This window comes from Mastigoproctus giganteus, chromosome 3, assembly GCF_048544385.1.
Source record: "Mastigoproctus giganteus isolate SK-2022 chromosome 3, ASM4854438v1, whole genome shotgun sequence".
Taxonomy (NCBI): Eukaryota; Metazoa; Arthropoda; class Arachnida; order Uropygi; family Thelyphonidae; genus Mastigoproctus; species Mastigoproctus giganteus.
Genome location: NC_143577.1, coordinates 65,923,443 through 65,941,115, shown reverse-complemented (window position 1 = coordinate 65,941,115; position 17,673 = coordinate 65,923,443). Strand labels below are relative to the sequence as shown.

Below are 17,673 nucleotides of genomic sequence, written 5' to 3'. Positions count from 1 at the left end.
TTTTAGCCATATTCATCTTTAGTCCAAAATACTTACTAGCTGTGCATAACTGATTAAGATTTTCCTCTAATTCTTTGGGATCATGGCTTATGACCACAATGTCATCTGCAAATCGTAAATGGTTTAGGTACTCTCCATTCACATTGACTCCTTTCTGCGACCAGTCTAATCTTCTGAAAGCTTCCTCAAGGGCAGCAGTAAACAGCTTCGGAGATATTGTGTCTCCTTGTCGAACTCCTTTCTCAATTTTAAATTTCCTACTGTCTTTGTCTAGTCTAATAAAGGAGGTAGCACTCTCGTATATTTTCTTCAAAATCATAATATATGGGGTATCAATGCCTTGTCTTTCCAGTGCCCGAAACATTGCCTTATGCTGTATGGAGTCAAATGCCTTTTCATAATCCACAAATGCCAGGCATAATGGTGTTTTATATTCATTTGCTTTCTCCATTAGCTGTGATATTACATGAAGGTGATCCATAGTTGAGAATCCTGTCCTAAAGCCAGCTTGCTCTTTCGGTTGATTCTCATCCAGTATTCTTTCTAATCTGTTAGTAATGACCCTTGTGAACAACTTGTAGATGTGGGATAACAAGCTAATTGGTTTATAATTTCCAATTTCTGATTTATCTCCTTTCTTATGCCGCAAAACTATGATTGCATTATTCCACTGCTTAGGTGTCACACCTTTTCTAATGCATTTTGTGAAGAGCCTTGCCAGTTTTTGTGTTATGTCTCTTCATCCCAATTTTAACAACTCTACAGTAACTTCGTCTTCTCCCTGGGGGTTTCTGATTCTTCATTTTCTTCAACGCCTTCTACCTCAACAGGAAGAATATCGGGTATGTCGTATATGTTGCTAATTTGCGATCCATCTTCCCCACTGCTGGCATCATTTCCTCGCTCCTTGTATAATTCTCTATAGTAGTCTTCTGCTATTTGAATTATGCCTTCTCTGCTATTTATAAGTACACCATTGCTATTCTTCAGTTTCAGTATCATTTGTCTTTCTGTATTACTGCTCATGGCTGCTGATTTAAATCCTTTGTTTTCCCTTAATGCTTGTTCTACTTTTCTTGTGTTAAATCTTCTTATGTCCTCTCTGAGTCTCTTTCTAATGGCTTTGCATAACTCAGTATACTCAATTTTCTCCCTGTCAGTGTTTTTCTTGCTTTTCATTTGTCGTCTTCGGTTCATCATGACAAGTGTTTCTTGACTAATTTTTTCTTCTTTGGATTTCTTTTTCCCTATAGGTTTCTTGGGCTTTATCACTTTCAAAAAGTTGTAATATTCGTCGTCGATATCTTGGTCCTCAGCAGTCGGCAGAAGCTCAAACTTGTTCTTAAGTTCCAGTACATACTGCTTTTTCTCCTCCTCTGTTATTTCAAAGACCTTTGTATTATTTACTCGAGTCAGTTTTTTCCTTTCCTTTCCTACATCTATATCAAGTGTACATCTTACCATTCTGTGATCACTTCCAACATTTACCTTATTCAGGACGGTAACATCATTCACAATATATCTTCTGTTAGTGAGGATGAAGTCGATTTCATTAGTAGTTAATCCATTTGGACTCTTCCATGTCCACTTTCTGTTCACCCTTTTCTTGAAAAAAGTGTTCATTACTGACAGTCCTTGAGATTCAGCAAATTCCACAAGTCTTTCACCTCTTTCATTTCTTTCACCAATTCCAAAATTTCCTATAGTTCCCCTTTCTGTGCTGTTTTGTCTTTTTCCAACCTTAGCATTGAAGTCTCCCATAATAATAGTGTAGTGGGTTTTCTGCTCATCTAGAAGACTCAATTTCAGTGTACATTTCTTCAACCTCTTCATCATCATGGCTCGATGTTGGTGCATAAATCATTATAATCTTTAGCTTGTATCTCTTAGAAATCTTGAGTATTAGTCTTGACACTCTTGGTGATGTACTTTTGAATTCCAAAATGTTGTTTTTAAAATCTTTATGGACCAGAAACCCAATTCCACCTTCACTGCTTTCACTGTTTCCATTGGTGTACAGCAGATTTTCACTTGATAAACTTATAAGTGATTCATTTCTTCTTCTTGTTTCAGCCAAACCGATGATATTCCAATTCACATTTTCTAATTCCTTTTCCAGCTCTAATATCCTGTCTTCACCGATGAGTGTTCTTACGTTACGTGTTCTTACGTTTTGTCAATATCGATGACCAACTTGTACCTTTTGTGGAAATTCATAAAGTACTCATCATTTTCATCGTATATCTGAAGAAACTTGTTTGAATCTAAGATATCAACCATTTCATTTTCGAAAGGCCAGTAAAGTAAAACTATCTCACGTTTTTCACTTTATTTCACTTTCTTATTCCAAAGGTGTTTCTCCTTCTGCTTGGAAATTTGCTCATATCCAGCCAGTTCCTAAAAAGGGTGACAAATCCCCCTCATCCAATTATCGTCCCATTGCAATTACTTCTACTCTTTCTAAAGTAATGGAGAAATCAATTAACCACCAACTCTTAAACTACCTAGAAACCTTCCGTCTGATCAACGATCGCCAGTGGATTTCACTGGTGTTGATTCACTGGTGATATTCTGGCTTATGTTACCCATATATGGACTAATTCAATGGAAAGGTTCGGTGAAACACAAGTAGTTGCTCTTGATATCTCAAAGGCTTTTTATCGTGTTTGGCATAAAGTTCGTCTAAAAAAACTTCCACCTTACGGTTTGCCAACGTTTTTTTGTAATTGGTTATCCAGTTTTCTCTCTGATCGCTCACTGAGGGAGATGGTAGATGGCTCTCTGTCTTCTAACTTCTCCACTAATGCCAGTTTCCCCCAAGATTCAGTTCTTTCCCCCACTCTTTTCCTCTTGTATATTAATGACCTTCTTCCACTGACTGGAAATCCTATCCATAGTTTTGCCGATGATAGCACATTGCATTCCACTTTCCATTTTGAGAAACCTTGTCCTGCTCAGTCATCTTCAACTTCGCAAAAATCTGCTATATTCCTTAAATGCCGGCGCCTCTGAAGCCAGGTGGGAAGGATCAGCAGTGCATAGCACACACTTCTTGATTAGACAGGGGTTTGAGCCCGTCACCACCAAATACGTAGGATGCAGAAAGGTTAGGGAATGACCACCACATATCCTGGAGCAATATGGCCTTAGTTGCTAATGCTCCTAAAAACCAAATAACAAAAATAACAAACCTTAAATGCCGATCTCCAGGTAATTCCCCATTGGGCAATGACAACTTAGTTGATTTAAATCCTTCTAAAATCAGTCTTGTCTTATATCTTGCAAAAAGGATTCTTCTGCTCCTATGCTTATCTTTGGTGACACTCCGATTTCTAGGCAAAATGATATATCTTTTTTGGGGATTACCCTGACTTCTAATCTCTCTTGGCGCAAGCATATTAGAAGTATTGCTTCCTCTTTATCTAAAAAAATTGGTTTTCTCTTTTGCTCTCAGCATTACTTTTCTTCCAAACAGCTGCTCACTCTGTATAAATCGCAAATCTGCCCGACCATGGAATATTGTTCTCACATTTAGGGTGGCGCCCCCAAAACCTCTCTCAGGCTTCTTGATTCCATTCAGAAGCGGGCAGTTAGGTTAATCAGTGATTCATCTCTAACAGAGTCTCTCCAATCACTGTCTCATAGACGTACTGTTTCTGCTGCATGCTTCTTCTACAGATATTTCCATGGGCACTGTTCTTCTGAATTGGCTTCTATAATTCCCGCTCTCTCCTTCAAAACAGTCCAAACATGTGCAGCCCAGCCAACATCCATTTACTGTCCAACTTCAAACTCACAGAACCAACTTTTCATCTTCTTCGTTTATTCATTCAACTGCCGTTTTCTGGAACAACCTTCCTTCATATGTATTTCCTGAAAATTACAGTCTACAAAAGTTCAAGTCCAATATCAACAAATATCTTCTTTCGTCTTCTCAACCTCAAACCCAAGCACGGTACTACTACATGTTCTAATACCTCTCATGTTTGGGGGTTACATATAAAAAAAAAAAAAACAACCAAGGTGCAACAGCAAAATGACCAAAATGTGAACTTTTTAGTTTTTTGAAAAAAAATGATATTAAATATCAAAATTTCTAATTTTTTTTGCGTATTCATCGACAGCATTATATACCTGGCAAAATAAGTATAAATAGTTTATACTATTGTCTATTAGTTTCAGAGATATAACAGCGGTCAGGCTGTCACTTTTCGTGACAGCCTGAGTACCGTAGAGTATCTCCAGCATAGAATTATTCACGTTAAAAAAAAAGACAGATTCGCTATTTTAAATCCAGAGAACTGGCTGCTATATTAATTGAATCATGCTGATGTATGAGGTGTCAGTACTGATATATATTTGTTTACCATTTTGTGCTGGCGCCTCCATAGCCAGGTGGGCAAGAGCAGCAGTGCGTAGCACACGCTTCTTGATTAGACCGGGGTTCGGCCCGTGACTACCAAATACGGAGGATGCGGAAAGGTCAGGGAATGACCACCACATATCCCCGGAGCAATATGTCCTTAGTTACTAATGCTCCTAAAAACCAAATAACAACAACAACCATTTTGTGTGAAGAAGTAAGTTTTGTTTCCTTGAAAATCAGAAGTATAAAGTAACACAAAGTTTTAAAATTTTTGATTTAAAAAATGCAAAATTGCATTTAATAAGCAAATTTCATTATAATTATTTTGTAATATGTAACTTACTGTTCTTACATGTTTTTTTTTTTACTGTGTGTCACTGTAATGAAATTTCATTATAACAAATATATTTTGTTTCCACTCAGATTTGTTATATTGATATTTTATGGTATACTTTGATGAAGGATTCCCTGCTCTTCCAATAACAAATTTGTAATATTAGTTGCAGTGTTACTTCTTTATAAACCATTAATAAAGAAGCAATATCCCAATTAATAGCCTAATTATGCAACTGCATGCATTTTTATATATAACCAGCTCTTGTTTACAAATGCTGAGCTGACACTGACTAATGTCCAAATTCATTAATTAATTGAAAAGTTATTAAAAATAATGTGATATTTAGCTTTTTAATATCACATTATTTTTAACAGCTTTTTAATTAATTCTTAATTCAAACATCAATGTTTTTTCTACTTGAAAAATCTCTTTAAAACAAGAAACTTTAATATTAGTCTTATGTGTTCTCTGAAAGACTTTATCTTTCACCTTTAATAGTAGGAACATTCAACAAAAATCCTACCTAATAAAATAGTTTTTCCTTTCTCCTGGAACAAATTTCCTTATGTCTACTTCTTTTAAAGTATTAGATATTAATAGTCCGTCAGATGCCGCCACAGCTACAGAATATGCCTGTTCTAGTTTGTTTTGTTTCTTATAGAAGGATAGTAACTTCTCAATACTGTCTGTGGCAACTAGAAGAGATACTGCCTGCGGATTATTGTCTTCCATAAGAATTTCAGCCCACCTTCATAAAAATAAAATTTTAACATATTTACTTATATTTTCTGAAACTTTCAGCACTATTTCTAAATACAGAGATGTATATTTATAAACTACAGTGAAACTTCCCTTTAATGGACAGCCATGGGGAACGAAAATCTGTCCGTTAGAGAGAAGTGTCCACTAATAAGTCTGAGGGAGAAAAAAAAAAAAAGAAAGAAAGAAAAATCGTTAAACGTTTAATGTAAAATTAAATTAAAATATATACAGATTTTGAACAATATTTTTGTAAATAATATACAATTACATACACAAGAGATAAAGAAAAATCGTTAAACGTTTAATGTAAAATTAAATTAAATTATATACAGATTTTGCACAATATTTTTGTAAATAATATACATACAATTGTGCTATGCATATTATGACTTTATCTTAAGAAAAATACATACAGTAATCACTTATTTTCTTCTGCACCTTCTTCCGGCTGATAATTTTGTTTTCAACATTTATTTGGAATGAAGAAACCATCGAAAGTCCTTCAGTATCTTCTTCAGCAGCGAAAAACATTTTTAAACGATTGATTTGTATGAGCACTTCTTCTATTTTCATCAGTGGTTCGTCGTTAATATGTTCTTCGACAGAATGACCTCCTTCCATTTCTTCATCCTCATGAGGAACTTCTTGAAAAATATTGATGATAATGTCGTTGATATCTAGAGCACCATCTTCTGTAGTGAGGTTCGAGTCTATATCTTTGTAGCCAAGGTCACTTGTAGCGGAAGTATCGTACATTATCAATAGATGTTGAAGTTCTTGTTCTTCTTGGTGCTCCACATTGCTGTTCACAACTTCAATTTTTGCGTTTGAGAAGCCAGACTTTACAAAACAGTTCGCAACAGTTTGTTTTCTAATTGCATTTACTGAAGAGGAAATCCATTGAATTGCATCTAGGATGCTGAGTTTCTTTGAAAGGTCACTCGCACATATTACATCGTTCATGTTTGCAATGAGATGTCTTAAAACACGTTTTCTGTAGTGAAGATTAAAATTTTTTATTATCCCTTGATCCAAGGGCTGACAATCTGCAGATGTGTTTGGTGGCAGAAAAACGATTTGAATGTTGGAAAATTCAATGTGCGGGTGAGATGCAGCATTATCCATGAAAAGAATAATTTTTCTGTTTTGACGAATCATGTTTTGGTTAAAGTGACTTAACCATTCGCTCATGATATCTGGTGCCATCCACGCTTTTTTATTAGACTTCCAGTCAACATTCAAAAGATTCAACTTTATGCCCTTGAAACAACGAGGATTTTGTGGTTTTCCTATAACAAGAGGTTGTTCAAAGTCTCCCAGCATATTTGTACCCAATAGTACAGTCAAGCTTTCCTTAGAAATTTTTCCGCCCTGGCACTTTTCGTTTAACTCATTGTTTTTGAAGGAAGAGCTTTAAAAAACAACCCTGTTTCGTCACAGTTGTAAATATCCTTAGCTTCAAAATCACAACATAAATCTTCCAATTTGACTGTCCACTCTGTTACAACCGCAGTATCAACAGATCCACCTTCACCACTTACAGTTTTCCAAGAAATTTTATGCCGAGTTTTGAACTTGTCTAGCCATCCCACAGAAGCTTTGAACTCATTTACTCCCATAGATTTCGCAACCTCCAAAGCCTTTTCCCTAATAATAGGCCCATTAATGGGAATTTTTTTAGCACGTGCGCGACAAATTTGAAGTCCAACAGTTTTCGGGAATGATTTTTGAACCTGATCATTTACGTGTTGCCAAAATTGTTTGAACAGTTCATTTTTTTTCTTTAGGATGTCGCTTACCTGCGTCTTCCCGATTTTGAATTTTGCAGCGAGATTGCGAACTATTTTTTTGCCGATCATATGCATTAATGAGTTCGACTTTATCTTTTAAAGTTAAATGTTAATGAGAAGACATTGGGCACTTCACACGACACTGAACAAAACTGAAAACTGAAACTCAAAAGACGAAAGGCCGACAAAATCCCTCCCCCCCCCTTGCACACACCGAATTCATCAGAAGTTTTATACGTGCCTTAAAATTCTTGAAAAAGGGTTTAGAACCGCGACGTAAACCTTGATAAAATTCAGAGAATCGGAAATAGAAAATAAACACATGATTGAGGCAATACGTGGAAGAAACGTTCCTAGAAAAAGGGCTGTGAGCTCCCCCGCTGTCCGTTATTGGGAGATCAAATTAAGTGCTAATCTAAACAAAACAGTGCAGATTGCCTGTCCGCGTACATTACAGAGAATGTCCGCTAGACAGAAGCTGAAAACACGTTAAAACCAATAGAGGAGAGTTGGGGAATTTGAAAATGAGCGTTGTAGAGAGATGTCCATTAAAGAGAGGTGTCCGTTAGGAGAAGTTTCACTGTATTCATTTTTAATAGAGGTCCATAAGTGAAGTGATCAATCTGCATAATAAGATATACATGCAAAACTGTGGCATTTTAAGTTTTAACAATGGGTCATATAGCTACCTATTCTTGAAAATATTTTAAGTTTCAACAACAGGATATATCAATTTTTCCCAAAAAAAGTGATCAGTTCTGTGATGAGGCACCAAATGGGGGGTTGATGTGTGTGTGTGTATGTGTGCGTGCGTGCGTGCGTGTGTGTGTGTGTGTGTGTGTGTGTGTGTGTGTGTGTGTGTGTGTGTGTGTGTGTGTGTGTGTGTGTGTGTGTGAGAGAGAGAGAGGAATTTCAATATTTCATTTGTTATTAAGATTGTTACCAAGAACTAGTGTTCTGTACACAATTAGCTGTTTCAATATCTAGTTCCCAAACCAACTTATACAAATAAAGCAACAAGTTAACACATAATTAATAGCAAACTGAAATATTTGACATGATCTATTGGATCATGTAACTGCTAATGATCCTGTAATTGCTAATGCTCCAAAAATAATGCACAGTGGATCACTTGTTACAGCCCTACATACTTTGGTTATTGCCAAAAGAACAAAATGTTGTGCAGCAATCAAATGTCTCTTAACCATTACATTTTCAACTCTATGTTTCCAGACAGCAGAGGCATATGCCACCACAGATATAAACACAATCATAAAATTCATGGAGTCTCTGAGGCTGGTGGCTGCCCCAGAGACTCCAACTCTCATAATTCTAAGCATTGCAAACAAAACCATTGTATTTTTCTTAAATATTTTATACAATTTAGGAATGACATTTTTCATCTATTTAATAATAGATAATTACTCAAATATGTAATATCGGGGATTTAATATCTATATAATATCGGTGTAGATACACCATAGACAACTCTTAAGAAACTACGATGGTAGTTGTTGTGGTAGGCATTATTTGCTCTGTTTCTCGTATTGTGCCCTTTACAGCGAGTTGCCATCGAAAATACGAAAATATTGCACTACCTTGAATAAGTAATGCTTCACTAATAGAGAAGACTATTGTTACTTATTCTCAGTGAGTACCATCACTCAGACGGCACCGTTTCAACGCTGTTGACCTATCATCGGTGAGTGGGCAGGTACCATTATTGCAGACATGATGACCCAGTTGTGAAGATAATCATACAATATGAGAGATGCCAAAAGGTTTATACGAAAATATTTAAAATTAACTAAATGCACAAAGCATTTAGTTAATTTTAGAGTTAAGAGTTTAATAACCGATATAATATCGGTGTAGATACACCACAGACAACTCTTAAGAAACTATGATGGTAGTTGTTGTGGTAGGCATTATTTGCTCTGTTTCTCATATTGTGTGCTCTTCCTTCACAATATTGTAGCAACTCGTTGTGAAGGAAGAATATTAAAGAGAAGAATCGTTGTGAAGAATATTAAACTCTTAACTCTTAAAGTATTATGCCTTGTGCATTTAGTTAATTTTAAATATTGTCATATAAACCTTTTGGAATCTCTCATATTGTGTGATTATCTTCCCAAATGAGTCATCATGTCTGCAATACCAGGGATAGGTGTGTTATAGGCCTAATGAATCTGATGAGTATAATGGGCAATTGTGCAGAGAAATAGAGTGGGCCAGTAAATCAGAATGTCTTATAATGGGAGATTTTAACTTTCCAGATATTGGCTGGAACTTGTGGTTTGGTCACTCGCACACTAGTAAGACTTTTTTGGATTTATTGGATGACTGTTTTCTACAGCAGCATGTTCGAGAGGCAACCAGAGGGAATAATACTCTTGATCTGGTTATCAACAGTGATTACTCATGCATTAAGAATTTGCATATGATATCGGTGTTTAGATACACCATAGATAACTTAAGAAACAACAAAGTAGTTGTTGGCGGCATCATTTGCTCTTTCTCATATTGTGCTCTGCCTTCACGACGAGTTGCCATGATATTGCACTACCTCGAATAAGTAACGCTTCACTGATAGAGAAGACTATTGTTACTTATTCTCAGTTGAGTACCAGAATAAGTAACAATAGTCTTCTCTATCAGTGAAGCGTTACTTATTTGAGATAGTGCAATATCATGGCAACTCGTCGTGAAGGCAGAGCACAATATGAGAAAGAGCAAATGATGCCGCCAACAACTACTTTGTAGTTTCTTAAGAGTTATCTATGGTGTATCTAAACACTGATATCATATATAGATACCAAACTCTTAAAGTATTATGCCTTGTGCATTTATTTATTTTAAAAATTAAGAATTTGCATATAATGGAACCACTATATTACAGTCATTACTATGTACTTATATGGAAATTACTTAAAGATGTAACTACCATCAAGGCTAAAGGGAAGGGCTTTTTCTTTCGTAAAGGTGACTATAGGGGTCTCACACAGTTTTTAAATTCTGTACAATGGGATCAACTGATGATGTTACCAACATTGAATTTTAAATGGGAAGCCTTCAGGGACTTAACCTTGGAGGCTACTAGGCTTTTCATTCCAACTAAGAAATACTGTTCAAGGTTCAGGCCTAAATGGATGTCAGATGAATTAATGAGGCTTGTGGCAGAGAAGGAAAATGAATGTATGGGATGCATATAAATTATCAGGTGACACAGAAGCCTATGGCAGATATAGGCTTGTCTGTAATCAAGTCACAAAGGAGATTAGGCAGGTGAAGGCAGATTATGAGAAATCCTTGGCAAAGGATGCAAAGAAAAACAACAAAGAGTTCTTTACTTATGTAAACTCTAGAAGGAAAGGGATGAATCAGATTGGACCATTTAACACAGATTGGTTGACTATTGATGATCATGCTCAGGTAGCTGATAAATTGAATGAGTATTTTGCATCTGTATTCGCACATGAGGATTTATTCAATGAGAGGAATGCCAGAAGTTTATCAAACTCTAACAGGGAGCTAAGTGATTTTGTAATAACTGAGAGCAAAGTGGAGGAGAAATTGTTGAAGTTAAACATAAGGAAGGCACCTGGAGTGGATGGGATCTATCCAGTTATATTAAAGGAGGCAGCAAAGGAAGTAAGCAAAACCTTAGCCATAATTATGAGAGCTTCCTTGGACTCAGGTGTGCATATGAATCACCAATTCACAAAGGGGGTTCAAAAGGTGACACAAGTAACTATAGACCTGTTAGTTTAACTTGTGTTCCAGGGAAAACAATGGAATCACTGGTTAAAGAAGCACTGCAGGATCATCTAGACAAGACTGCAGTAATAGTTAAGACACAGCATGGGTTTGTTAAAGGGAGGTCTTGTCTGACCAATTTGATTGGATACTATGATGTGGTCACAAAGGAACTGAATGCCAAAAATAATTTTGATATCATATACTTGGATTTCAGGAAAGCTTTTGATACTGTTGCAAATGGAAGACTGCTGTACAAATTGGAGAGGTATGGCATTAAGGATAAGTTGCTACAATGGATAAAGGGATGGTTGAGTGGGAGATGACAGAGAGTGGTAATCAATGGACACTGCTCTTTGTGGAAAAATGTTATTAGGGGAGTTCCCCAGGGTTGGGTGCTGGACCCATTGTTGTTTTGTGTATTCATCAATGATATTGATGAAGGTATATCAGGATTAATGTCAAAGTTTGCAGATGATACAAAGGTTGGCAGAGTTGTTAACGACAGTAAAGACCATATGCTATTCCAACTGGATCTAGATAAGTTGGGCAAGTGGGCTGAGAAGTGGCAACTGAAGTTTAACATTGACAAATGCAAATACTGCATATGGGTAGCAGTAACTGAAGAAAAATGTACCAACTGTGTGGTACTACACTCACGGAAGTGGAAAGTGAAAAAGACCTGGAGGTAATTGTGCAGTCAAATATGAAGTTTGCTGAGCAGTGCAGACAGGCTGCCAGGGCAGATCATGGAGTCTTGTCAATGATATATAGGAATTTTGCTAGCAGGGACAAGGTGATTATCCCGTTGTACAAGGCAATGGTCAGGCCATACTGTGTACAGGTCTGGAGGCCTCTTAGGAAGGATGTTGAGTTGCTAGAACGAGTACAAAGAAGGGCAACAAGATTGGTGAGGGGAATAAAGGGGTGCTCTTACCAAGAAAGGTTTAAGTTCTGCAAATTACAGAACCTGGAGAGTAGACACCTGCGAGGTGATCTGATTGAGGTGTATAAGACCTTGAATGGGTTGAGCAAGCTGAATGCTGATGCGATCCTTCCTCTTGCTTGGATTAAGAACCTGAGGGGGGCATAGATGCAAACTGAGGAAAGACAGTTTTAGAATGGATGTGCAGAAGTTTGCCTTTAGCCAGCAGGTAGTTGATTGGTGGAACAGACTTCCATCTTTTGCTATGGATGTTGATAGCCTAAATAAATTTAAGGCTTTACGGCTGAGCTGGACAGGCATTTGGAATGAATGGAGGGGTGAAATGGGAGGTTTTTTTTTTTTTTTTTTTTTTTTTTGGCTGATGCTGCATAAGCTTGCTTTCTTGCGTTGTATGCTTCTACTAATGCTAATATCTATTAGATATGGGACAGAAATTCCTTTGGACCTCACAGTAGGAGTTCTGGTAATATTAAGTCTTCTTTTAACAAGGATTATTACAGATTTTTTTAGCTTATGTTAATAGCTTGTGAAATGCACAACAGTCAATCTCCTTTTTCAATTATATTTTCCATATTCCAAATTAATATACAGCAATACCTCGCTAGCATGGCTTCAAACAGCAGAAGTTTCACTATAACACGGTTTTCAATTCAGTTCAAGTCAAAAATTTACTGTACATATTAAAACTCATTCAATAGCCTAGACACATACTCTACATATATGCTGCATTGTCATAGTCTAGGTAAGCGTACATATATGCTGCAGTGCCAACTATTGTCTCACATGCACATGTGCCACTCCCCTTGGGCAGTCAGCAACAATGTGCAACAGTGTTCAGTATTCTTAATTCCATACTGACGAGACGACATGATAGCTTTTCAAACTTTTCATTTCACAATTTATTTTTTACCCCTTTAAATATGATCAAAGACATATTTGCATCTTGAGTAGAAATCACTGCCCACAACATGCATTCTCTTTCGTAGCATTTTTTGCCCATTTTGGCAAATGATTCACTGGTTTTGAATCGCAAATTCAGACAACTGCAGAAGACACTGTGAAGATCAGAAAAGACTTATGATTTGAAACTTTGGACAATGCCAATGTGCGTAACTGCACTGACTCACATGCAAATGGCTTAGATGATGATGCAACTCTCCTTGAACTTGATGAGCAAACTGCATATGAAGAAGAGGAAAACAATTCTGAAGTGGATAACACTGAAGTGGCATCAAAAGAATTTTCAACAGAAGAATTGGAGAAAGAAAGTTTTTTGGGAAGTTGACAAGGCCTGTGAGGTGATTATGAATGGAGATCCAGATGTTGAACATAGCATCAAGATATGGAAAATTTTACAAGATGCAATTTGATGCTACAAAGACTTGTACACTGAGAAAAAGAAGAGAAAACTTCACCGGACTATTATTGAAATAACTAAATAAACAATAAAGCTTTTTTTCTCATCTCTCATGATACCTTTTCATTAATAAAATTTTTGCAATATTTTTTATTTAAAATCCTTTTAATTGGCTATTAAGCACAAACTGTTTATATATTTATCATAATTTGTTTATAGACTGTTTCTCTGGTACAAATTCAATTAAAACCCATTACAATTATACCTCAATCAGCATGGTTTCACATAACATGGAACAGTTTCGGTACCAATTATCAGTGTTATGCGGGGTATTGCTGTATTCTGTTAAGAGTGCTTTGTTTTAAATTTCCAGTTTTAGTAACTCATTATTTCAGGAAATATGTCCTTTAACCACTGCATCAAAAGATGCAATATTAAATATATCTACATGTAAATTTAATTGTAATAGAAGTGCCAATTATAAAAATTTACACTGGCTATTAATTATAAGAATTACTATCTATCAGAAATATCAAGTAATGAGTTTCAAATGTTACAATTAATAATTTTATTTTTAAATGTTCAGAATGAACTAAAAAAAAAAAAAAAAAGGTAAAAGGTAAAAAGAAGGTAAAAGAAAAGGTAAAAAAAAAGGAGAAATTAGTTTTAGTTTTATCACAATTATTAAAAAAAAAAAAATTAATTTAATGTCGTTCAGTGACATTTCTAGCATACTTTTCTAAAAATCTCTATACTAACCTAATGGCTAAACTTCTCCAATATTCCATTGATACACCAGGGGCTACTCCTAGTGCTTCCTGCCACTACAAAAATTTAAAAAATAATAAAAATAAATAACTAAATTTATTGAATTAAAAAAAAAAGGTATTACATTTTATAATGATTTTTCTCATAATTAGTCCACAAGAAAAACAGCACACCAACATAATTCAGAGAAAAGCTTCATGAAATCATTTGTGTAATAACCTCACATTTAAATCAAGTATATTAGTACATTAATAGTATATAATAATAAGTACATGAACCATTACATGAAAAATATATTAAATGATTTATATCATATGAACAATAAAATTTATAGAAAAAATTCACTGTGAAAGTGAACACAATGGGTAGGAGTATAAACGGATGTTACAGATGTACATCATTAATTCTTGTATCAATATCTAGTCTGAAAATGGGAAAAAAAACTCAGCTAAACACAGATGCACCAAATAAAGAAGTAAATATCTAATCAAGCAGTAAAGGCACACTGCCACAAGCTGTAAGGAGCTGTATATCAAAATAAAGGAGATATTAATTTAAATACAATTTATTTTAAGTTTAAACAGTACAATTCAGCTCCTGCACTACTTGGACTAATGTCATTAGTATTAATATGGCAAATGATGCAATAAAGCAAGCTTATATACAGAAACAGTAAAACAAAATAAAAAAAAAACAAAAACCATTTCATTTATCCATCCCCTCCAATAGTTTGCCAAGTACTTCCTTAAATTTATTCAAACTACTACAATTGATCACCCATTGGCTGAAGGCAAACTTCTGCACATCTATTCTGCAACCATCCTTCATTAATTTGAATTTATGCCCCCTCATGGAAGCAGGAAGAGGAAGAATCCCATCAGCACTGAGCTTGCACAATCTGTTCAAAGCATTAAACAACTCAATCAGATCACCTCACAGGTGCATAGTCACTAGATGCTGCAATTTGTAGAACTGAAGCCTTTCTTGGTGAGAGCATCCCTTTGTTCCCCCTCACCAAGCTCACTGTACCTCACCTTCTCTGTACCTGTCATAAAATGAAGCCTCCAGACCTGTATGCCGCACTCGCGATGTGGCCTGACCAATGCCTTATACAATGGAATAATCATCTTAACCCTGCTAGAAAATTATTGTATATCACTGACAAAACCCCATGAGGTGTCCTGTCAGCCTGTCTGCACTGCTCAGAAAACTTCATATCAGACTGCACAATTACCCCAGGTCCTTTTCAATTTTCACCACCCTGAGTGTAGGACCATACAGTTGATATATTACTCTGGGATTACTGCTACCCAAATGCAGTACATTGAATTTGTCAATGATAAATTTCATTTGCCATTTCTCAGTCTATCTGCCTACTTTTTCTAGATCTTGTTGCAGCAGCAGCAGCATACCTTCATTACTGTCATCAATTTACTACTGATTTCTACTACTGATAACAATTAAGATAAACAATTGTTTTTAGGATGTTCAAAACTTATTTCACTTAAAAAAGTACATCAAATGTAATAAATTTATGTGAGTGGCAAAATTTTTAAAAGTACTGCAAAGCTTTCATTTCAGTTTTCCCAGTGCTTGTCACACCAGACATAACTCAATATTACACTGGCAACCCATTTCTAATTTATTTTATTTTATTACTTTCTTAAAGTCTCATTTATCTATTTCATATGTTATTATTACCTTTTTATTAATTTAAACCTCTCTAGCTTGGCTGTACTGGGGCATTGGCCCTACTTCGATGGATGGATATAAATAATAATATATATATACTGGTTGTACTTTTAGAATCTGTATTTCTTATCCAAAAGGATACTCCACCCATCGTGTCTGTCTTTTGTGTACACATTGTACTCAGCACATTCAAATTCTGCACCTCCAATATCAGAGTAATAGCATGATTCTGATATTCATATAATGTCAGCATTTGATAACTTAAACCAATATTTCAAATTAATCAAATTTATTTATGAGGTGCAATTAAAAATTCAGAGACTGAACCAATATTTGAGAAATGATGTAGATTGCCATCTATCTGGATGAATGGTTCTTCTTTGAAGTGGTCTTGATACTATCAACACTGATTCCAATGCTTATGCAACTTCTGGAAGCATTGCTAATAGTTCCTGTATTATGTTCTCAATAATTTCCTCAGTGGTTGTAAATCTATGGCCTTTCAAGGAAGCTGTAGAATTTGGGGAACAAAACAGACAGACAGAGGAACAGTTTGGCCAATATGTGATGGTTCAATGGTAAAATTTTAGGGGTGTTCTGTAGCAGTACTAAAAGAAGCAGTGACACACACACACACACACACACACACACACACACACACACACACACACACACACACACACACACACACACACTGGAATAAGTTGAATTGTGATTTAGAGTGATAATAACATTATCAATGGCTTCATCAAAATCATCATCATAATGGAACACTGATGAAGTGTTCCTGTCTGAATCCTCAGATTTTATCACACGAATGCAGCATTTTTTTCATATTATTGAGACAATTACTGCCATTATTTTTAGCTAACTGTCCTTTAATATAATCCTACACTAATTCAATAGGATTTGAGTAAGAAAATTATTTAGGTTTATATGGCTGCAACTCCACAATATCCAAAAGCTCTGGTTTCCGAGGTCCAGTTCATGTAACACATTATTTTTTGATAACTATTCTATGATATCTTTTTTCAGAGATGTAGATATTTTTTATTGACTTGAACACTATGATAGCTCACGCTGTCCATTAAGCTGAGAGAAATGGATGGTAAATTCAGCTAAGGATGTTGCTTTAAATCATCTGCTGAAATTTTTGAAGTTTGCATTATTATGGTAATCTCCAGCTCTTTGTATTCAATTTAAACATTACAAGTGCATTGTAATGTTTATTTTAAACATTACAGGTGCATAACCTCCATCTGTGTACTATCATAAGCATTAGCATTAGCATTAGTAGAGGCATTTGATGCAAGAAAGCAAGCTTATGCAGCATCAGCCAAAAAAAAAAAAAAAAAAAAAAAGTAACATAAATAAATAAAAATAACCACTTCCACTTCACCCCTCTGTTCGTTCGAAATACCTGTCCAGCTGAGCCTTAAACTTATTTAGGCTATCAACTTCCACGACAAGGGATGGAAGTCTGTTCCACCCACCAACCACCCGCTGGCTAAAGGCAAACTTCCGCACATCTATCCTACATCTGTCTTTCCTCAATTTGAATTTATGCCCTCTCAGGTGATTTTTCTGAGCTAGAGGAAGAATCCCATCAGCATTGAGCATGCTCAAACCATTCAAGGCTTTGTACACCTCTATCAGATCACCCCGCTGGTGCCTAGTTTCCAGACACTGTAATTTGCAAAACTTAAGCCTTTCTTCGTAAGAGAACCCCTTTGTCCCATTCACCAATCTAGTTGCCCTTCTCTGTACTCGTTCCAGCAGCTCTACATCCTTCCTGAAATGAGGCCTCCAGGCCTGTATACAGTACTCTAGGTGTGGCCTGACCATTGCCTTATACAAGGGAATAATCACCTCCTTATCCCTGCTAGAAAAATTCCTATA

General features: G+C 35.8%; 1 protein-coding gene across 1 annotated transcript in view; it reads right to left on the bottom strand.

The window, feature by feature from the left end:
• Positions 1-17,673, bottom strand: part of LOC150088053 (WD repeat-containing protein 17-like) — a 350,289-nt gene that overhangs the window by 97,456 nt on the left and 235,160 nt on the right. Inside the window, exons 16-17 of the mRNA XM_090369994.1 lie at positions 14,074-14,138; positions 5,227-5,451 (exon numbers count right to left, since the gene is read on the bottom strand). Coding sequence (XP_090226120.1) covers positions 5,227-5,451; positions 14,074-14,138 — 290 coding nt within the window. The remainder of the gene's footprint in view (positions 1-5,226; positions 5,452-14,073; positions 14,139-17,673) is intronic.